The 25,017-nt window shown below is 34.1% G+C and overlaps 1 protein-coding gene across 1 annotated transcript in view; it reads left to right on the top strand.

Moving 5' to 3' along the window:
* Dop2R (dopamine D2-like receptor) overlaps positions 1-25,017 on the top strand; it is a 115,446-nt gene that overhangs the window by 79,535 nt on the left and 10,894 nt on the right. The window contains exon 5 of the mRNA XM_085949266.1: positions 17,963-18,055. Coding sequence (XP_085805392.1) covers positions 17,963-18,055 — 93 coding nt within the window. The remainder of the gene's footprint in view (positions 1-17,962; positions 18,056-25,017) is intronic.

The following is a 25,017-nucleotide window of genomic DNA, read 5'->3' as shown; positions in this document are numbered from 1 at the left end:
GACCACTGGAAACTTTGCACTTCAAACAATATTCCAGAGGAATATCACGGCTGGTATGCACAACTACCAGTGTCCAGAAATGTCCCTCAGAATGATATTCTGATGAATGAAAACGAATCAGAAGAAGAATAGTTGTTAATGTGAATGAGGTATATGTATGAGACGTATAATATGTAAATGGACAAGATTATTTCAGTTAAATACAGTATATTTTTTTTGTCTGAGGTGTTTTATTGATATGATCATTCAAGGTAAAAACTCACCATTTGAATAATGTCATACATTGAATGGGTATGGAAAAACTAACCAAGTACGAAAAACATTTTTTCTAGATTTTTTTCTAAGGAAGGTTACATGTTTTAAATGTAATGTACATAAAAACAAAAATAACCAATCAAACAAAAAAACCCGTTTCCTTCTATGTATTTTCGTTTTCTAATGAGAGCAATTTAAAATTTTCAGAAAGTTTAAAAGTCGATTATCTCAGGATTTTACTTTTGTTGGTTGGTGAGTTCTTCCTTGAGGGCGACGAATTTTATTCGCCCAAAAAGCCATATTAAACCGTAACTGCCTACCATTGTATGATTCGGCTTACATAATTTAATACACATTCGTATTATTTGACTATTTATAACTCGCTGTACGAAACAAAACACGTAAACTCGGATCAAAATACGACCACTTATGAACGTGGAGGTTTATTTAATTAACATTACGCCAAAAGACTATTTAAACGTGGGAAATATGAAAAGGACAATTTTGAATATGGAAGTAAACATTTTTTTTATGATTTTGACTGTAAAAATAGCATTTAACTCAACATACATCGTGTGATTACGTGTAGTAACACGGGTTACTAATGTCATCATGACTTACTTATAAATATTATAATAACAAAAAAAACCTTTTATTTAACCATGTTATATTCATTACACGTACATAAAGTTGGGTTTTTCCCGAGAAAATCTCAATCCCGAGATTCGGGATTTCCCTAAATTATGAAATTTTGAATTTTCGAGATATCAAGAAATTTAAAAAAAAAACCTGTAAACCTAAAATCAGTGTAAAAACAGACAAATTCCAAAAAAATATGATTTTTTTAATTTATGTAAGAAGACAAACAAAATAGAAGTAGGAAAACAAAAATAATTCAAAACATTCCTTATTAAAATAGGATTTCAAAAAACACAGACTGTCAATCGCTGCATCTGACAATCGCGTATGCTTTTGAAACACAAAATTCCCTGTTGCAAAAATTGCGCTCATTTTGAGTCGCCATTGGCTTAATTGTGTTAAATGGTCTGATCAGTCTTTGAACGTTTTGTGTTTCCTATCCAATTTTTTCTTATAGAAAATCGTTTTTTCACCTAATATTTGATAATAAAGAAATCCTGAATCCCGAGAAAAGATTCTCGATATCCGGGATTTTCCGAAATGTTAAAAATTTCAATTCTCGAGATTCGGGATAGAAAATCTCGAAAATTTCTCGAGAATTCCCGTTGGGAAATTCCCGAAACCCAACTTTACACGTACAGGACTGGATCTACTATATGGCTAAAAAAACAAAGACAGTCAAAGGCTCTAAATTCGTAGAGGCTCCAAAATCTGATGAGCAAGTAAATTTTCATGATTTAGATTTGTTTTTTAAATTCCTCAGTATTTCTTCGTGGTCGTTCAGATCATGATAACCTTGATATTCAGTCATATTCTGAGCGATAAAGACTCTCCCCAGACCCATCAGTCATCGGCTCATTCTCGCAGGATATAGTGAAGGCTGTCTTCAGAAAGCAGTTTTACTTGGTCGCTCCAGTGACGCTCTTCTTTTACTTTGCCTTCTCTAGAGGCTACCAGTCTCTTCAGGTTATTCGGTACACGCCGAATAATATGTCCAAAAAACTGCAGAATGCATCTCAAAAATATTGTTGAGATTCGTTACTTTATCTCATTGGATGTTGCTTCATCTCATTGGATGTTGTTTATCTCATTGAATGTTGCTTTATCTCATTGGATGTTACTTTATCTCATTGGATGTTGCTTTATCTCATTGAATGTTGCTTTATTTCATTGGTTGTTGCTTTATCTCATTGGATGTTGCTTTATCTCACCGGTTCGTCCTGTGCCCTGTTCAAGAAAAACAAAGCATTATGTATTATGATCATATTTTGAAGTCATTAATTACCTTCCACTCCCATGCCCTCAGGCTTCATGACTCAAAACCATACAAAAATAGAATATTAATATTTTTACAAGCATCATTTTTGTGGCAACTTAAATTCATCGATCCTTCTATATTATAGTGGTAAGACGTGTCGTAGAACCTTTGGAATTCTTATTTCTCGTTCACATCCGCCTTTTTCTCTAATGGTCGATCCCATAAAAAAACTAGCCCACTGTTTCTATATTTTGAAGTATAATTAATGCAGGTATAAGGTTAGCCTGACCGGTAACAATTGATTTGATTATTTTACAACGTTTTTATTAGGTTGTATTCTTATTTTGTCCGGTGGTTGTTTATCCAATACAAATATTGCAATCGATTTTTATCTAATTTCCGGACTAGCTAGACATTTGAAACTTTTATAATATATCAGAACACAATGCCAACACATTTTTTAAATACTTTTAGTCATCTTAAAGTAGAATTGAATTCATTTTCAGTTAATTCTGTTTTGTATGAAAAGTTATTTCGGAAGAAATCTGTAATCCAATCCAATATTATTGGTTAATAAGTGGGTGGTCCTAGCAACTTAATAATTATTATAAACGTGCGTTACTATGGAAATCAAAATGACATTTCAGTATTCTATATTATTGTTTGTTTGTTTGTTTTTTATTTACTTCATATCAAGTACAAGTTTAAGGATATAGAGCATAATGATTTAACAGAAAATTTTAAAACGTTGTATATAAAAAGTTCTTTTTATCTTGTAATTATTTAATAATAAGTATGTTGGATTAACGACTCATTTCTTAGTATAGCTAAGTAGACCATTACCCATATTGTCAAGAATTTAAAATTATTTACACCACCGTTAGCCAAAATTGATTACGTTTGATGATGTGTAACTTACGCCCACTGTGGCCGCGCGGCTTAAGCGTTAGACTTTAACGCCGTGGATTCCAGGTTTGAATCCCGGGTCTAGCAAGTACACATATTGTTTTTCAATTTGTGTGTGTCAGGGTATGGACCTAATAGGTTGAGCAAGTGGCTGACATCCATTTCTCGTAAAAAAACAAAATATGTCAATACAAACCTCTACTCTGTGGAGGCCCATATGATCCTATTAGGATCGGACATAGTCGAAAAAAATTTCATTTCATACATTTATGTTATAAAAAAAATATTTAGATAAATTTTAACTTCAAGCACTTACACTTTGCACACATTAAATATCGATTGAAGTTTTTTATACATTACTAGCTGACCCGGCAAACGTTGTTCTGCCATATAAATTATTTCTAGTGAATATTTTGGTTGTTAAATAAAAAATAACGAATGTATCGTAAGTGTGTGGGGATGAGATATATGACAGAAAGAGGAATAGAGCGCTGTAGACGATGACCGCCGATAAAAACAAAAAAACATCAACCATTCATTTTCTCAATTCAAAATGAGTAATGATGTTCATAATGAATGAATTACCTGTGACAGGATCTCGTTGTTTAATGTTTATGCAATATCCGTCTTGTCCTTTCCAGAAAATTAGCGGATATTGGAGAGCGTCGTATGAACGGTGTGTGTCAGCGATGAACTCCAGATTATTGTTTCTTCTTCGAATCACGATTTCTCGCGTCGATGTGTGGTCGCCAACCATGATTACAGCAATGTCGTCAACAACAGGCGCATTGAATCGAAGCACGTGCTCTCCAGCTGGTGTTTTCTCATGATTGATGACAATAGCGTGATTGTCACTTTGCAATTCGTGCATGTGTGCTTTGAAGAATTTCAATAATTCATTGTGCTCATTCAACAGGGCATCCAGTTCGCCGACGATGCGCCTGGCATTAGGCGAATTGAGGCTATTGTAGCCGCAACGTGCATCCACATGATTGATGTCCTCACTGCCCATGAAGTAGATTTGTAAAAATTTATGTGGTTCGTTTGGCATTGGCAGCAATGAGCCTACTTTGTGGTATACTTGGCCTTTGATTTTGAACGTAGAATGGAATTGTTGACTATATACCGCAGTATTGTGAACTATTTCTGTTGCTCCGAACGAAGTCTTTTGGCAGCATGAATTGAATGTGCGAATGGACTTCAGGAACAGGTTTGAATCTGGAACCGTGCCGATGAGCAAGCCGTTCAATGGTTCTGGTGGTATCTCAATTTCTGGTAGTTGCACTTTTCCTGATGCGTAACACATCCCGGCTGACTCATGTTTGAATTTGAGCGCATGACAATGGAGACATTTTTTGTCCATAGCACCGATCAGTACTTTCGGATGAGCGGAATATTCAATATCTGGCTCGTACTCGAATGCGAGACAAAGGAACGAAGCGGATGTAAATGTTCGATGTACTTGTTGGAGTTGTCGGTCATTTGCTCTGCGTGTGTTAACTACGAACCGGCGCGCTTGGCTCCGTTCCAATTGTCGTTGTTGATTGCGTCCAGATCGTGCCTCTTGTGATTGGGATGCACGCAATTGCGATATGCTTACACGCACGTTTTTGTTATCTTGTTGGATTTGTTTGTCTGTTCTTTCTGCTCTACTATTTCGCATGTTTGTTGCTTTATTCGTTCAACGGCCCAAATGGCCCCCCTTGCGTCTTGATGGCATTGTGCACTGTAATACACGCACATAAAAATAGATAAATTAAAATAAATCGTACAAAATTTTGCACGCACTGCGTTGTGATATGCCGAATGAAATGTCAAAATGACGCGACGCTTCTCTTGAATTCTTTTCGGACGTAGCGCCATCCGTCATTCAACAACATAAATAATTTCGTTCTGTTTGAAATACGAACGACGGTTAAATTTGTTCATACAAAAATAATAAAATCGCGATTAAAAAATGGGAGGGTGGGGGTAGGAGGGTGAAAATTTGGGGTTATAGGTATTTTTTGATGTAAAATAATAAAAAAAATACAAATTTTCAAAAAAATAAAAGAAAAAAAATTCTGGATAGAGATACCCTAATCACTTAGCGGTATGAAATATACTTGTTGACCTATTCTCATACCTAACAAATATATATAAAAAAAATCATAAAAATCGGTCGAGCCATTTCGGAGGAGTTCGACCACAAACATCGTGACACGAGATTTTTATATATATAGAGATTTTGCAAAATTTACGATTTTTTTTACGTAAGTTAGTAAAAAACGTTATTACATAATATAATATGGTACAAGGGTTAACATTTTATAATTCCAGCTGAAAATACTAAGTATAATAATATACGGCTCAGTAATTAAATAAACCACCAGTCAAATTAATGTTAAATAATATGTTTATGGTGTCCTAAATATGTAGGTATTAGCCCAAGGTACCTTCAAGTATAAATTAGTAGGCGGCGAGTTTGAATCTTACATATGACAACATATCACTTTTTACTTTTTGTATGGATCTAAATTACTTAAAAATACACAAGGAAACAATTTCATGGCATCCTTTCACTCATTGCATTCTCAGCAAAGTTTTCGTCTTCCCGCAGGACTCATCCTCTCAAGGGATTCATCAAAGAAATATTTTTTAGAATAGCTCATCCGTTATAATAAAGTTAATTATTGTAGATATTTGACTGTATTGCTATAAACCACCTAATAGAAGAAGGTTTTTGTTACATTTTTTAAGAGGATTTTTTTTTTATAATATTCACTTAATTGTATTTTTGCTATGAATCAAACACACGTTAAAAAAGACAACATATTATGACAGTAAATCTACAGTTGAATTCGAAAGTTACATGTAAATCGTACACGCGTAAACTCATCTCACCTGCAACGTGTCGAATACGTCGATGTAGCGTCACCGTTATTCACAAAACACACGTTGCAAATTGGAGCTTTGCAGATTGGTCGAGTGTGACTTTTTAATTTGAAAAAAAAAAACATCTAATGTTGTAATCGATAAGTTGCATGCGTCTCGGACTGCAAGTCGAAGACGCCATGACGCATACAAACACCTACAAATTGGTCATTCCTATGCCGATATCTATACGTTTCGAAGGTTATGTGCGACTGTCGATAGGTAGATGTGCGCGGTTATCAGATGCAACATTGGATCAGGAGGGTTTGATTTATGGCTGTGCGGCAGACGAGGCCAGTTTAGATGTAAGAGCCGGCTTACATTTCGATGTAGTACAGTTCACCATGAACTGGAAAGGAATGGCCGTATAGCATTGAAATAAAAAAAATAACGCGTTGTTAGTAGAGTATTAGAGACAGTAATTTTTCAATTTTATTAGATTCAATAATAACAATAACTTCATGTTAATTGGTACCAACTAGCTGATAATAACGCTATAATTATTATTAGTTATTTGATAGATACAACTTAACACTTAGCACCTTATAGAATTTTATATAAATATACATAAGTATATGAAAAGATTGTTTTTATAATTTACTTCTCTACCTATTTTTTTATCTTTCCCTTGTATTCCGATAAATTTTATAAGCTACGTATTAACGTATTTTATTTTGTAATACATTTGATCTCAATACTGCACGGCCATTTACTTACCTGCCATTGGTGATGCCGATTGGGAGGGCAATAACTCTGTTCAACCAAATCGCTTCGGATGTTGATATATTCCATCTACGTGAGGATGAGTATACGTTATTTTATAAAATTTTAAAATAGGGTCTGCTTAATTCATCCGGTGTACTTCCTTGTACCTATATAATTTTTTTGTATTTACACATTTATACTGTAGAATAACTTAATACTGATCTATCTCTTTTGTTATGTACCTAATATTGTTTTAATAATATTTCGTTGTTTCTAAATGTCATGTTGTGAACGTCTTAAACTTATAATTTGTAATGTCCACAATATGTAAAATAAATTAATTGAATTGAAAAAATTGAATTACGAACAAATGTTTGAACACGGGATTTGAACCCACTACACTCAGAGTGTTGTTTTTCATACAATATGATAATACAACGATTGTTTTTTTTAATGAAATACGTACTACAATAAAATTAAAATAAATTCTCAAAAATTTTATGTTTAATATTACACGTTACAATTTTTTTTAAATAAAACCAAAACAAACCCTGAGATTTAAATTACATATTAACAAGAAACAATGACGTGTTTTCTTCTCGCAAACAAATGGATAGGGTAATCTCACGAGTTATGTAATATATACCAATATACCATAATAATATATTATGTGTATAATTATATGTGTGTTGTTTTCTTAGGTCCTCCTTGCAAACAATTATTTCTATCTCATATATTATTTTACAATATTATATTCATACACATACATTGTCGCTTTTATGTCTTTTGGTATAATATGTACGAGGGTGTAGTGGGGACACTATAAAGACTCTAAATGCTTTTTGTAAAGCAGGTAATAGAAACGGCTTGTAACAAATTACATAATAATTAAAATTAATTAAATACAATCAATATAAAATAAAAACAATTTTAAAATACATGTAATGTTGTGGCAAATTTCATGCTAATAAAATATATTTCTAGAAATATAATTGTCATTTATTATATTTTAAAAATTACCTACCTACTGAAGTTGTATATTTGTATAATATTATTAAAAAAAAAACTAATTGTATACTTACGCTAGCAGGTAGCTATTTGTTTAAGACTAATTGGTATATTATATTATACACAAGGCGGCTATTGACGGCTAAAGTGATAAATATTATCACTGTCTATCTCGCTCTAAAAGTTAACACAGCCAAGAGAGGGTCATATCACGGTTTGGACGGTTAACTTATTGTAATAATTATTACCGCATCAATACATAAATATGATAAAATACCGTCGATTTCCGCCTTGTGTATAGAATAGCTTCGCAAGAGTCAATATTTACTTATTTAGTAAGCCCTATACCACATAACATTTTACATGAAATTCTTATCAAATTGCGTTAATGTTGGATATCGATTTTTGTGTTTTAAGCCAGGGTGCCGTTAATCACATTGACGCAAATTCAGTGGCGATTCAGGATGAAGTTTAAAAAAAATGTTCTAGTAGGTAGGTATATATTTCAGGTGTTTTATAATTATGTATGTATTTATTATTATTACATGAGAACTCTGCCATTCTGGGCCTCTGTGTCCCTGATAAAACTATCTTAGAAATAAAGAACATCAGTTGTTTATTCTCCCAAAGTGCAGAACCAACCTGCCACTGGCGATAACTAAATCGCTTCGGGTTTTGATATATTCCACCTACGTGAGATGAGTATAGGTGGACGTTGTTTTATAAATTCTTAAAATAGGGTCTGCTATACTCATCCGGTGTACTTCCTTGTATCTATCTAATTTATATTTTTTGTGTGTACATATTTCTACTGTTTAATAACTTACTATCTATCTCTATACTGATCTATCCATTTTTTATGAAATACTGTTTTATATTTCTTTATTTCTAAATGCCATGTTGTGAACGTCTTAAAATTATAATTTGTAATGTCCACAATATGTTAAAAAAAAAAATTGAAATTGTTATTTTCAATTATAAATATACTCCACCCCTGTTCGCATTTGGCGTTATATTGTACGTGAGAGAAGGTTTTATGTTTTTGTCAGTTAATAATGCTTCCAATTTTTTTAGCATTATTCTCTAAATATAGGTAGGTACCTATGCACGTATATAAATAACGAAATATAATTGTAAATATAAATAACATACTGAGGTAAAATAAACCCACATCCAATTTTAATTTTCATATTATTATATAATCAAAACAGTGTAAAAGCTATTTATTTGTATTGCATTGTCAAATTATTTCACTATGATCAAAGATTTTGATTAAATTTTTCGGGTGGTTAGATTATTAAGGCTTTACAAGGATCGCATACGAGAAAGGTGGTTGCGTTAGAGTCTATTTAAATAAAAATTAAAATATTGCTTTTTAAGGCGGTGGGGTTCCACTGACTATCACATTCACATATTACTTATAGCTTCCCATTGCTTTAACCGCGGAGTACCGTACTTCTCCACATACATTTCTCATACCCAGACACTCCACACTATTAGTCTAGCGATAAATATGTAGCCTGCAGGTAAAACTAAGGCTATCATTAGTGGTTATCGAATACGCGTGGCTTAACCGTCATAATTATTAGGATATTAATTTTCCATTTGTGTCGTGCTTTTAGACATGCCAAATCGGAATATTAAGGCTATACCTCAGTTGAGGCATGGTCTTAAAAGATCGTGGCTAGACGATGCGCGGATTGCGGGTCGCGGGTGCAAATGACGCATGCCGACCGAAATATAATTTGTCATATAAATCCAACATGCGTCCATTTAATGTTCTGTTTATTGGGATTGCCCGCTTATGGAATTCGAACGAGCGGAGCTGTTTGCCAGGGTCCGTCCTCACACGGGCCCAATTGGTCATGGAGATCTGGTAGCAACCGAAGTTAACTTTGCGGCATTTGATAAATTTGCAGCGTCGTATGGGGAGCGGGATAGTTCCGACTCTTCTGTAGACTCATCCATTTCAATTCGTGACACTCAGTATGCGGGTACACAAAGCGCTTAACGTCAGCGGACAGCAGAGCCAGTCCAAAAACAGACATTTTCTTTCTTAACTTTCTTCTTTAAGCAATACGGTGCATGGTTGCAGCATCAGTCCCGTGCGGCTCCGTCTCGGGACGGAATGAGCACTTAAAATCACTTCTTTCAGACACGTTTAAAGCGTCATAGAAAGCGGCCGTGCATATCCACGGTTGTGCATATATGACGGGTGATGGTGGGCACTTTAACGTACCTATGTTCTATTAGTAACAATAATAATATATATGTATTGACATGTTTTCTTTTTAAAGTAAATGGGTAACGTTTTAAGTCATCTTTACGAAACAATTGACGTATTGACACCTTGACGTTCGCTCTCAGACTGCCAGCGAATCCAAAATTCCGTCGCGCCTATAGTTGAAAATTATTTTCCGTTTCACTGAAGTATCGCCTTAAAACAAATATTAGAAGCGTACCACGCGTTTTCCAATGGCCACAGGCTTTTCGTATCGTAGAATTGCGAGAGGGATAAGGCAACCTCTCCATAAGCTGTTCGACAGCCAAATCATCAGGGCCATGATCCTCATCCTCTGTCATGAAGTCCTGACGAAGAATAAAATAAGTAATATTATATTTATCACTATATCGTTATGAGTGGACATGGTGTAAAAAAGCGAAACCCGAGTTGCAAAAAATAACTAAAATTGAATAATACAATTCAAGGCAAATCAATTTGAATTTATATTTACATTACATCAACCCTCGGTCGATAGTATTAATTCTCTTTGTATTGTTTGGTTGTGTACCTTTTATTAGTAAATACAAAAAAGTAGGGATAAGCACAACTTCCTTTACGGTTACTTGGCAGTAAATAAACCTACAAAAAAAGTTGGCGGATTTTGAGTCGAAGCCAAGCGAATAATAAAATGAAAACAGAATAAAAATAATAAAAACAACAAAAGTCCTTCTAATTATTTTCGCGGAAAAGGAAAAACTTTAACGGGAAATGGTAGCAGAGGAGGAAAATTAAGGCAGATTTTGTTTCGTTTCGTTTAATTTAGACACTGGAGTAAGAGCGGAATAAAATATTTTTCGCTCAAATAAAAATATGCTTCGTTGCAAAATTCTCAAACTGTATCCATAATATCATCAAAATAAGGTAAGGTATCCATTTCCTACTTTACGCAGTCATACTATTGAGTATTGAAACATTATCGTCAGCTTTTCTCTGTCACTTTCAAATCGTCAGATTCCTAAGTTTTTAGACGCCGTATATTTAACTTAGTAAGTGCACTGAGTACTTTTTACAGAAAAGGTTAAATCTGTATGAATCGCATGTATTATAATTCAGGTGCATATTAAGTAAATATTTGTAATATGCATTTTACCTGACGTTGAATTGCGAACGCGTTGTATATAATTACAATATATATCATCAGCCGGAGTCGATCCACTGCTGAATGAAAACCTCCCCTAGACATTTCTACTCTTCTCGGTCCCTAGTTCTTTGCTAACACGTACATTCACCGAACTTTATGAGCTCGTATCCAGCGGACTTTAGGATACCCCTGTGGGCGTTTAGTGTCCCTTGGGTACCATTGTATGACGGCATTTGTCCAGCAGTTATTCACTCGCCGAGCGACATGTCTGGATTATTACCATTTCATCTGCTTAACGACCTTTATCATACCTGTCTGCTTCCTTATCAATTGGTTTATTCTGTGATCTTTCATCATGCACCTTTCCATGCCACGTTGCTCTACTCGTATTTTTTCATTTCTCTTACATTAAGAGTCCATGTTTTACATCCACATGTGAGCGTTAGCAGCACACAGCGGTTGAACACTTTACGCTTAAGACACAGTGGGAGGTTACTCTCTATCTGTAACGCATGAGAGAAAACATATGTAATTATGGAAGAGAGAGCAAGACAGGGAGAGGACTTAATAAAAGGGAAGTGAAAGAAAATATACACGTAAACGAAAATTCTAAAGTTGAAAAATAAGCAGACAGATAAATAAAAGAATCATTTTTTTTATTAGCTCGTGAGAGGAAACAGAGGATAAGATACTCTCATAATAGTTTAACAGATACTTACAGTACCTACAGTATTAGCATATTGTCACACCCAAGAATGTTGACAGGTGGCACTATCACCTGGTATTTTTATATACTAAAACAGTAATTACGTATTTGAATTCAGTTTGTAAATTAGCCCTTATTATAATGAAGGTGAAGCTCATTTTTCACCACTTTAATTTGTATGTTTATGTTTATTATGAAATAATATAATTTGTAAGGGAGGACTCAGACTAAATATTTATAATATGCAACATGGTAACATTTTATTATTCACACTCCCCATTAATTTAACACTTCAATTGTCTAGTCTAGCCCACTGTCATTACACTCATTTCGGCGACATCTTTTATCGTATAGAGAGAGTAATCGTTTCGGTTTCCTGACAAATTAGTTAGTGCGATATTCGTTTATGTGACAAGCAACAGATGTGTGTTCGAATTCGCTCGTTTGTGCTATAAAAATATATAAAAAATTTCAAGCAGTTCATATAATTTTAAGACCGCTTTAAGTTAGTGGAATCCCAATTTTAAGTGCCCGAATTCACGTTTACTCACTTTTTGCACTTAGTTCCTGCATTTTCATTTCATTTGAGTTACAGTTAATACCAGGTTATTTCCCGAAAATATTGTTTTTCACACATCCAATCACAAAAATCTATGGAAATCATTGGTACGAATATTTATGTGTAAATATACACATAGAGACATATTTGCAGTATTTTAGGCCAAGTTTACACAACGTGATTATTACTTTAGGGTAGTCATACGTAGAGTTGAGTTTTTCCCGAGAAAATCTCAATCTCGAGATTCGGGATTTCCAGAAAAGAATTCTCAAGAATTCTCGAGATATCGGAAATTTTAAAAAAAAAACCTGTAAAAATCATAAAATCAGTGTAAAAACAGACAAATTCGAAAAAAAATTATGTGAGAAGACAAACAAAATAGATTTAGGAAAATAAAAATATGTAATTGAAAACATTACTTATTAAAATAGAATTTTAAAAAACACAGACTGTCAATCGCTGCGTCTGACAATCGCGTACGCTTTTGGGACACAAAATTCCCTGATGTTGCAAATATTGCGCTCATTTTGAGTCAACGTTAGCTTAATTGTTTTAAATGCCCCGATCAGTCTTTGAAAGTTTTGTGTAAAATCGTTTTTTCAAATAATATTTGATAATAAAGAAATCCAGAATCCCGAGAAAAGATTCTCGAGATCTGGAATTTTTCGAAATGTTAAAAATTCCAATTCTCGAGATTCGGGATGAAAAATCTCAAAAATTTCTCGAGAATTCCCATCGGGAAATTCCCGAACCCCAACTCTAGTCATACGGTATTGTGTCATTTCCCGTTTTGGCTCGAATGTTTTGGCAGCTAATTTTTTTCGCACTTATTGTTTACATAATTATTCAGTTATTTATTATCTTGTATATATTTTTTTGTGCATTCTAATATTGATGACGTACAAGACGGTCCCTTGAAATCAATGTATAACATTGAAAGAGTTCCATAATATAAACAATCCAAAACTATGCACCATGATTTTTTAAGATTTAATTGTCAAGTTTTTATTTTTTTATTTCCGATTTATGTTTCCAATTGTGACATACTTATTGCTTTTTCTGCTATATAAAATCATCACCTCAATACTACAACTAGAAACTTCTGATTTGATTGGGAAAATGAAATTTAAGCTGTAATGGATTAACATAAATCAAGACTCTAATTATTATTTAATATAAAAATGATAAATAATAAAATGGTGCTTTTGTGATTTCAAACAATTAAATAATGTTCAATTGTATGAAAAAATATTGTAGATAAATTATTTTATTTATTTAATGCATTTTTATGGTTTTCATTTATTTTCAAACACAAAATTATTACAGTTCCCATTAACTTCTGGCTTACCTATATTTATTATTTTGTAGAGAAGGAAATGTAGAATCATATTCAATGGCTATCTCAAAAACAGTGAAAATCAAGTTATTTAGTTGTAGTATTGAGGTGACGATATTAATTCTTGAATAAAAACAATTAAAACTATTCATTTTAGTGGAAGTTTTGGAACCGCTATAGGCAGGTATTTATTTGTTTTTCAAAGAAGAGAAGAAGGTACAAATCATATTTAACTTTATTTCATTTAAATTTTCGTTTTTAAAAATTCCCTTCTTACCGTTTTGTTTCCCGAAATGAAGGTCTCCGAGATAATAAAGCAAGTCGTTATTATAATTTAGATTGATCATATTTCTCATTATTCCGCTTTTTTCGGTTGAATCTTTCATTTTAATACGATGTATTAGTTAAAAGGCTAAACAAACTACGCCTCAAAGATATTGCTTTACACAATCCTGGTTTAGAAGAATTTTTTTCTTCATAACCAAAAAAAGTTTAACATACAACACTAAAATATTTGGTTAAATTATTTTATTAAAAAAGTTATTTATGTTTCTTTAAAATACGAAGCTATAACAATTTTTTTTCTGATAAATGACGTAATATAAACGTTTTAAAAAATTGTAATAAAAATCTGACGGACATAACTCAAAATATCCACTATATAAATTCCTCTTCGGGGATTAGGCCGGGTCTGATTCCGATAACCGAAAGAAAATTTAAACGTAGTATATTGTAATAGTATTAATGTTTAGCTGTACCTAGTTACTTTATCTTTCTGTCCAAATTGAATTAGCTGTAAGACGGAAAGAAGTTTTGAGTTTTGGACTCTTTTCTGCCCAACCTTAATAATATATATATGTGTCGCTAGATTTCAAAATCAGCCAAGTCCATAATAGATGAATAAGAGAAAAACAGCTTTTTGTTTTCTCAAATACACAGTCACAAGGGTGAAAGTATATATTATTTCGAGTATAGAATATTTCAAATTAATAAATTCCACATTTTGATAATGCAGAAATGTTAGAAAGCAGTAGTTCTTCAGCAATTCACAAACAAGTCAAAAATACCTCAAGGTGGACTTGGCTGATTTTGAAATGTAGTGACGCATATCATCATCATCAACCGGGGTTGATCCACTGTTGTATGAAAGCATCCTCTAGTTCTCTCTATTCTTATCGGTTCTTAGTTCTTCGCTGACACATACATCCACCGAACTTGAGTTCTTCCATCCAGTGGGATTTAGGGGTCACAATGGATATTTAGTGCCCCTTTGGTACCTTTGTATGATGGTTTTTGTCCAGTGGTTATCTATTCGCCTAGCCCATTGCAATTTCATCTTCTTAGCAACCTCACATCGCGTACTCTTGTCTGTTTTCTTATCCATTGGTTTTCTCTCTATGTTATGTGCTATTCGTAATTCGTAATTAACGTTTCTCTTACACTATAAGAGTCCATATTTCATACACATTTACGTTAGCATAGGAAGCACACATTGGTCAAACACTTTACTCATAAGATACAATGGAAGGTCACTTTTGAAGATACTATTCAGGTGCTCAAATGCACTCCTTAACAATGCGAGAAAACTCGTCATACATACCTTAATGTCTGCCAGTGAACCATTTCTAAAAAGGTCACATGGGCATCAGCCAGCGACGGCATTTAGGTAAATTAAAGAGTAAGTCAATAGTGAGTGAAAAAGAGTGACGATTACATTTATTGCCACTAGCCGCTCATCCGGGAACGCACTAAGAAAATCACTATCTTTTAGCAAGCTAGCGGAGCGGTGCGAGCTTATCTAAAAAGATTTAAATTGAGGGATGATGACTGTTGTCCATGTGACGGCAACACATCTCAAACTGTGTGGCATATTATCAACGACTGCCCTATACTAGAAAGAGAGCGATGGACGCTCAGGACTCGATGTAGACAGCATAATCATGAAATTGACCTCCAAAAGCCTCACGAAGTACTAATCAATAGAACAACACAAGAACACTACACAAAATATTTAATCCTGGTCATAAAGAAAATTAAAGATATAAATGGAGGAACCTAATTAGCCCCACATCAATGTAACTTACTCATCCAACCACCTTGTACAAAAAAGCAAGGGCATGGTTATTAATATTTTTTAAAAAATCTATTGTACAATTCTAAATTTATATTCATAATTACTGTTATATTTTGTAATGCTCTATATAATTAAATACCCGCAACAAGTTTGAGTGAGTTTTTAACTCTTTTCTTCTTTACCTTTACAATATAGATCCCAAGTTGAGTTGAAATAACACCAATAAAAACTTATGCTTTGTGAAAAAATTGATATGAAAAAGATTAGAAAAAGTTTATTGTAAGTTAAAACTTAAAACGTTCCCCAAAGCCCCAAACGTCACCCCACTGACTGCCTCTCCTAATGTTTCGGGTAAGAAACTTCCTGGGGAACAAAATAATGAGTTAGTGAACAAGAATAAAGAATCCGTGAGTAATGCCTGAAAGAGGGGAACTTGTCTTAATGTCTTGTAATGTGATTCATTCGTGATTTATTCATTCACGGAAACTCCTTAGTCTAAGTGCGAACTTAACTATGTGCCGTGATCACTATTACAAATGGAGAGGAATTTTTCTTTTCCTTTTTAATATAAGAAAAACCTGCTTCATAATATCTTCATATTATATTGTTAAAGAAAAATTGTTTTTAGATGCATTTTACAACTTTTTTCTTAGCTTTAATATTCTTATTTATCCGGTGGTTGTTTATCCAGTAAAAATCTTTCAATCGATTTTTAACTAACTTCCTGACTAGCTAGACATTTGAAACTTTTAGAATATATCAGAATACGATGCCATTGTATTTGTTTTACTTTTAGCCATCTTTAGTAGAATTGAATTCATTTTCAGATAATTTTGTTTTGTATGAAAAGTTATTTCGACACCATTATTGGTTGCTAGGGGTCTGGGGTCCTAGCATCTAAATTATTAATATATACGTGCGTTACTATGGAAATCAATACGACATGTCAAAATGACATTTTAGTATTATTTCTATCAAATACATTTTTTTTTGATCGTTTAAGCCAGCCAAGTCAAGTTTATATGATTCAACAGAAAATTTAAAAACGTTGTATATAAAAAGTTCTTTTTATCTTGTAATTATTTAGTGCTTAGTTTAATAGTTTGCTACAACATAATAATGCTAACTAAAATTAAAAATGGGTACTTTCTAAGTCCAGCGACATAGTTAAAAATATAATATACATACATAATTTTGAAAAATACTTCTGAGAAAATAATATATTACTTATAAACCCATAGAATTATTTTTTTGAAAAAAGTAAGACACCCGGCCGGGATCGAACCTGCATCTCCTGGTTTTGCGTCCCAAGCCGCGCATTATCTACTATTACTACTATGCTACGAGGTAACATACTAATGACGACAAACTTTAACTATTGTCCTTTTAATACCTGCTCATTAGCGTTCTTTTAAATCAAGCTACTATTGGCGATCAGTTTTTGTTTATTAAATCAAATTAGGTACCTATTTTTTACTAGTGAGTAATTTGTTGAATAAAAGAATTAGTTAATTAAAAACATATACACTTTTTAAGAATGACCTATGGCATAATGAATAGGCATTCCCTATAAGTAATTGTTAGGATATTGATCTCGTTGACCGTTGTACCGTTTTAAAAATATATTTATTATTAATATAGATGTTTATCACATTTGAATGGTCAAAAACATATCTTATAATCAGTATCTTTAAAATTGTCTTCAAAAGTGTTAATCGTGCCCATTTTTTGAATAATAAAATGCCTAATTCTTGTCAAATTTGGGATCAAAAGGATTATTAAACATAATTTTTTATCGTAAATATGTCATTATATAATGTTAACATTAATTTTACTAATGGTTTTATAAATGCGTTTAAAAATTAATAAACCTAAAAAATCATAACACCACTGCATATGGATATACTGAAATATGACTATATTCTAAAACATTAGAGCAAGAGGTTTATAAGATTACTATTTTACGTAATAAAAATACTTTATGCAGTCATCAAATGTTTATGATAAATATAAAAGATAATAAGGCTTCAAAATTATATAAATAGATTATCTACAACGTTTAAGGAATGTCCAGAGTTATGCTCTGAAAATACCATAAAAGCTCCATTTTTACATACGCTGAGCATGTGGGCCGTTAAGGGTGGAACTTTGCCTAAGTGCATTATTTTCCATATTTCAGTTGTAGGATATAATTATTGTTATACAAGACTATGTTAACCACGGTTATGGTTGTTACAGATCACCAGACGTAGACGCTGAAGACTGTCACGTGATACCGAATGACAAATCCACTGAATTCATCCTTGCGACTGTAGTCGAAGAGGCCGGAAAGTAAGATAAAATTATGCAATTTAAGCTTCACATGCTCATAGAAATAATTACTTGCTAGAGTTATCGTATCAAAACTGAAAGAATAAAATGTCATTCATTTCGTAAAATATCATTATACTTGTAGAATATCATTCATTATTTACATACGTATGAAATCATTATTAATCATGAATTATATCATGATTTTCATAGTATTTAGTTGCTTGTAACTCGGAATTATTGATTATCAAAAATTTGTATAAAAGCACTTGTTCAAATAAAAATTAGTCGAAACAATGAGGCTAAATGACAAAGAGCAGAAAACATATTATTATCTGAATGCAATGTTTAAGTAATATTTTTTTTACTTTCTACTTAGTAACTGCCATTTCAATAACGACCAAAATAATATAATTATTTGTTATCAAAAAGAGAGTGTATGATAATAATTACTGGTTTGTATTTCTGGTCGGTCTTGTACACTCGCTGTTAAGTAATTGATCTAACTGAAACATTGAATATAAATATTTCTAAATAAATGCGTTATTATAATTATGACCATCGCAGATACATACAAGTTTCACAATATTAATTTAATAAATAAAATCATATTATCCGTAGCAAAAAAATAAACTCATTCATACTCATCTCAAATATAATAATATTTTTATTTCTAAAATCGTAAAAATGTATGCTAATTGATGAACATTTCATTCAGAATGTTGTTGTTGTTGTGGTATGTTTGGCGTATAGGGCACCGGGGCAAGCCCCATATCCCTTTCGTCTGTATGATGGCGTGTGATGGAAGTCTCCTCCCTTGCGGGTTTTTCTGTGTTGTCTGCATCTTGGCTTGTTGGTTAGAATTGAATTATGTTTCGTTTTCTTCTTTCTTCACTCTTGTCGGCGCTCGTTCGTTCCTATCTATACTTTGGTGTGGATCTAGATCCTTTTGCTGGTTAATCTTTTCATGAGTTCGTTGGCGATATCGATGGCGTTCTTGAACGCCATCAGCGCTTCATTGATTTGGTCTGGCTCCGAGGTTCTGGTGGTGGTATTCATCCAAGCTGGTCTGAATGTGTTTTGCCGTTCTTCGCGTTGTCTGGACTGTTGTTGGAATTGCTTGTCGGCGTTTGTAAACGCATATCTGGCGTGTTTGGGGTGCCTTGGGCAACCTCTGTAGTTGGCCGGGTGTGGGCCACCACAGTTGGCGCATTTGGCTGGATCGGTCGTATTCTTCTTCTTGCAGTCCGAGGTGAGGTGTTCGCCGGCACATCGGACGCACATCGGAGTTGCGTGGCAGCAGGAGGCGGAGTGGGCGAAGCCCTGGCAGCGATGACACTGTCCATCCGCCGTTCTTCTGCGTAGCGGCTCCACCTGGATGGATAATCTGAAGATGGAGGTGAGTTTGAAAATGTTCATGTTGCCGCTCTTCTCGACGTCGAGGAGAATCAGCGGGATCTGTCTCTTCTGGCTCCCTTGGGTCATCCTGAAGGCGTTCTTGATCGGGTATCCCAGTGCAATGAGTTCACTGCGAATTTCTTCGGCAGTCGTCTCTTCAGGGATACCTCTGATCACTATCTTTAGTGGTTTTTCCTCTTGGAGGTTGTATGAATGGTATTCTGTCTTGTCTGCGTCCAGGATCCGTACTGCTAGCCTGTAGGAGTCTGAGTCTGGCAAGGTGAGTAGGATTCCTACCTTGATATTTTTCGCATCAGAAATAGTGACACCAGCCTCTTTCAGCTTAGCCATTGTATTCCTGAATACTTTTTTATCATGCAGGATGATCGGCGGGATTTTTTTCGGTCTGTCTGTTTTTTTGTTATTTGTTGGTTCTGCCGTTTTGAGGATTGGCATGTCTGGCTTTTTCGGTGTCAGTTTAGCTGGTCTTTTTGCAATTTTGAGGTCGGGGCTTTCAGTAGCTAGGCGTTTGCTAGCTCTTCTGATCTTTCTTCTTTCTTTTTCTTCGTCTTCTTCTCGTTCGAAGCGATCGTTGACGGCTTTGAGTTTTTGATAGTAGTATTCGTCCTCGCTCATCTTGGTCTTGGCTGCAGCTGCGTCTGTTTTGGCTGCAGCTGCGTATGTTTTTGGTGTATCTTTTCTGAGGCTGGGAGTTGATGGCCCCACTGGAGTGGTGTCCATCTTTTCGGAGCTGGTCGTGGTTTTGGCGGTGCTGGTCGTAGTTATGGCGGTGGATGTTGAAGGTACGGCTGGGGCCGGGGCTTTGGCGGTAGCCTCAGCGGGGGCCTGGGCGGATATATCAGCTTCCGTAGTCTGGGATTCGTCATTAAAGTAGTCGGAGTCATCGATGTCCAGGTCTTCGTAATCAGCGTCGTCCTCCGTGTCGGCGTGATCAGAGGCCACCAGCTTGATGGCTTCGATTTCCTCCAAGACTCTCTGCATGTTGGATTTTTTCTTCTTTGTTCTCTCCGGCTTATCTTTCTGCTTTTGGAGATCTGGCAGTGACTCGTGTGGCGGAATCCCATAAGCGATGGTGAGAAAGCCGTAGATATAGGCAAAATCTGCCGCTCTCAGCTTCCTCTTCAGCGCATGGATCTGCGTCAGATCGGTTTTGAAGTTGTCATCGATCTGTGCATGTAAGTCCGGATTCAGCAAACCGTCGAGCGATTGTATCTTGCTCATCTTGGTTTGCTTTGTCCAACTTCGGCGCAAGTATCGGTAACAATATCTGTATGTGTTGTTCTGCTCGCCGCTATGAAGGCTTCAGAGAAGTTCCAATTCACTCGGCCGTCGATAATTATCTCAAGAAAGACAATCAGAGGCGGCAGAAATTCATTGGATGCCCTCCAGATGGGCGATGATAACGGCGCTGCAGCATCCAAAGGTGGCGGACTGGATCGGCGATAGTGGCAGGATTATTTCAACGAAGGTGGCAGCTTCGTATTGAAATCAATCGGCGAAGGTGGCGGAGCAAGATGGCGGAGTTATTCCAATCGAGAAAGGTGGCGGAGGTGGCGGAATTCGTATCGAATTTTCTTTGTGTCGAAATTCGGATCGGAATTATTTGTAATCGATATGTCTTGAAAGCGTTAATAAAATCGAATCTGTATCGATATTATTACTCGTATCGGAGCTTGAGGTGTGCGATCGCGGTGAGTGCCAGTCTGCGAATGTTTCAGAATGAATGAATTGAATTGGCAATGGTCGCAGTCAATTTTCCTTTGGACAATACGAGTGACAACTTTATACTAAAAAGTGTTGTAGAATATTTTTGAAATGCACAACAATAATTATTATTTTTTTAATTGAATTAAATTGACTATGTCCGATCCCTAAAAGGATCATAATATGAGCCTTCACAGAGTAGAAATTTGTATTAAGAGACTTTTTTACGAGAAATGGATGTTAGCCATTTGCTTACGTCCAAAATAACATCAACTATTACGACGTAATCATTATTTATTTATTTAAGTAAATTATATAGAGTACTTCTTAGTTCAATGCATTCATAATTAGTGTTGTAGTATTTTTTGTTCCATTCAGATTTTCATTAAATAATTATTTATTTATATATCAATAGTAGTATTCCTTGATGATGCCGCTATAAATAAATAATGCTCACCTATAACGATGGCGTATGTATTTTTTAAAAATAAATTTATCATTTGAAGCGCCTAGTTTCAAAAGCCCCTAAAACGGTCGTTAAAATTTTTTAGTTAGATATAATATATTGAGATGAATATTTTTGTTACCTATAATTTTATAGCCAAAGATCAAACTTTATAAAATGCCAAAAACCGTTAATACGAATGATCAAAAATTAGGGTAAATTTCAAAACCCACTAAAATGGTTGGGTGTGTTTTTCATATACCCCTAAAATGGAAAGCCAAAATACTCTTTAGAATGTAACGAATTAAAAAAGAAATACATAAAGTTCACAGATTTAATAGATATGATTTTTTCTCATTTTTCTCAAAACTACCTAAATCGTTTTAGGGGCTTTTGAAACTAGGCGCTTCATTTAATATAACATTTAAATTAGTCGATGGTTTAAAAATATTTCAGCATAAACATACGTTATTTAATGGTTTGGTGTACTTATTTATATACCTTATTTTTATTTAAAATTTGAATATTCGGTTCCTACTTAAATTTCATTTTGCTTTTGATTTTCTTATTGTTTGTTTTCCTTTTTTATATACAAGAAAAGTTTTAGGAAAAATAAAAAGACTGACATTACATTTTGGCATTATTCTTTCATTTTTGATACGATATTTAGTGTAGCTATTTCTGACTTTCTATATTTATCTCAATGCGAGATTGTTATGCAAAGCATGAATATGATTTAAGCTTATTTTGTATAAGGCACGAACTTTTAGAGAGATATGGCGAACTTTAGTACAGCAAAAAATATCAATCGCAAAATTTTCAATACATTTTTTTTGTATTAAATTTATTAACTTTATTTCATCGTAGAAGCTTGTTGTAATAGATTTTTAATATTCTTTTTCCAATAAATTTCAATATAACATTTTTAGATAGTAATTTACTAGGTTACTAAGTGCACGGAACTATTATTTCATACCATTAAAAGAAGTGTTAATCCGTTTAATACAACTATTATTAATTATTACCCATCGCTGAAATTAAATAAATACTTTAACTTAATAATTATATAGTGCAAAATGCAACTAGATACTGTTACGTATATTAATTAGAAGATTTTTTTCTTCGGTTATGTCTGCCCCTTAGCTGGAGCGTATGGAAACCACACGGCGCCTCCATGAATCCCTGTCACTCACCAATCTCCATTCCAGGTCATACCAGCACCCCGTAGCTCCGCCGTATACATTCTATAGATAGTAGGTATTTAGTCGGTTCGACCCTCAGTTGGACCGGTTGGCCATTGCGACTTGATATCTACGAGGGAAAATTTCTCAGCCATTAATCGAGAATTGACCGTAATACATTATATCAAAGTAGGAATCACGCACAAACTAGTGCACACCAACCATGGTCTTGGAGAATTGCTCTTGAGACACTTGCGGCACAAATTTGAAGAGCGGCTAACGTACGTTACGTCACGGCATACGCCTGCATAACGGGTGTGGATACGTGGCAGGTGGAGGAAGGAAAAGCAAGTAGGTATTTAGTGGACGCCGGAATCCGGTTGGGTTGAAGAGCTGAAGCAAACCAGGTTGAATTTTTCTTCTCAAAAGATTAGTCATGGGAAACGAGCCACATAAATTTTAAAATAAATTTCTCATTCGAGTTGCAAATAACAAAACTTCCCATCGAAAGCAATCACGAAGAATGATCGGACATGGTTATATTTTAGAGTGTTCACTAATAAACTGTCTGACTCGTTTCTGCTTTCACAATATTCACCAAGTACTATCTGACTTGCTCCTATCTTCAGAGCATTCAAGAAAAACGTTGGCTGGATGGAAATGTAGTAGCCAAAAAATCTGAATCTGATTTTAGGAAATTAATAATTTTCTAAAAATCTTAAAGGTTTTTAAAGATTTTTCTGCCAATTCGTTTTCTATGCATAGCAATCCAAACACTCAGTCACAATTCTTTAGGACATTGTTTTAACTAGAATAAAAAATGGTTGAGTTTATTTTTGTGCAACAAATTAATACCTACCTTTATTATGTAAGTTACATAATATACCCAATTTTATTGAGTGTAGCTACCTACACGTACAAAAAAATGTGGTAATCATTTAAATATCATATGTAATTTATTTTTTATTTCTAATAAATAGATTTATTAAGTTTCAACGACCAGGGTTCATTTTCTAGTCATTTTCATGGACAATTTTCGCTTTATTGTGATGAATTTGGAGCTATTTTGGTACCAAAGAACGTTTTTTGCCAGGTGCAAATTTTCCAAAATAAATGCCTATTGAAAAAATGACAATAAATTACTTATGAGAGGTAATAAAAAAGGTTTTCTATAACCGAAAACCAACACAATACTGTTTTAATAATGATATATTAACGAAACAGTTTTAAAAGTTTATATATTATGTTCAATAATTGAAATTGATTTTTACAAGTCTAATAAATAACAAAATGCACGTTGCTTCATGATCACTATGACATAAAACCCTGAGTGGATTGCTCTAAAATATGTATTGAACCAATATGATGATTGAATCAGTTCCATCGTAAATTTTAGCCGTAGTAAAAATTTCATGGCATTCTCGCAAACAACATAAACTTCTAGACAATTATTTTTACTTTACAAGAATGCAAACCAGAAATTCTTTCAAATTATATGCATTTTTGAAATGCATAAACATCACTATGTTGATAAAAGTAAATATTATTAACATTTATTATTATTACATTTGTACTTAAAAAATATGCCTATTAATTTTGGTTGCGCTTTTCATAGTGGACTGTAATTGATTTTGATGAAATGATAATGATGATGGATGTGGATGCTAGGACGGGGTTATGTTAAGATGCCAGGCACTGACCTTTTATGCTTTTGAGGCTCGCTCCGTGGTCTGGTTGCACTATCACTTGAGCGGTATTGTTTTTGGGTCACCCGGTGCGCGGCACTTGACGGTAAAAAATGGTTTTTAGGTACGGCTAACCAATGACAAGAGCCGGTATCGTGGCTTGCCAGGTGTTCAAAATTATCATTTAGAAGACGGTCATACTGTATCAAATTGACCCGGCCATGGTCTACGAATAACTTTTTTATTAGTCTGTATGCGCTTTGATTTACTCGCGATGGTCTAGCTTTAACAAGCCTAGATGCATTAAGTAACTGAATGTTTTTAAATAACGGTCGACTGATGACCCGTAACTGAGTTGCATCTGGACTTGAAACATTAACTGAGGATTGAGGTAGAAGGGAAATATAAGGGTGAGGGCGACTATAATTGGCCCAACTAACTTTAAAAATATATAGTTTTTTTTATTTTAATCCATGATTATGCTTAATAAAATTCGAATATTAAACTGACAACATTTTTTTAAGTTCTCAGAGTCGCCATGTAAGCATA

This window comes from Rhyacophila brunnea, unplaced genomic scaffold, assembly GCF_057557595.1.
Source record: "Rhyacophila brunnea isolate RB1 unplaced genomic scaffold, BYU_Rbru_1.0 scaffold_21, whole genome shotgun sequence".
NCBI lineage: Eukaryota > Metazoa > Arthropoda > Insecta > Trichoptera > Rhyacophilidae > Rhyacophila > Rhyacophila brunnea.
Note: the sequence above shows the minus strand (reverse complement) of the source record. Positions and strands in the feature narration are given on the sequence as shown.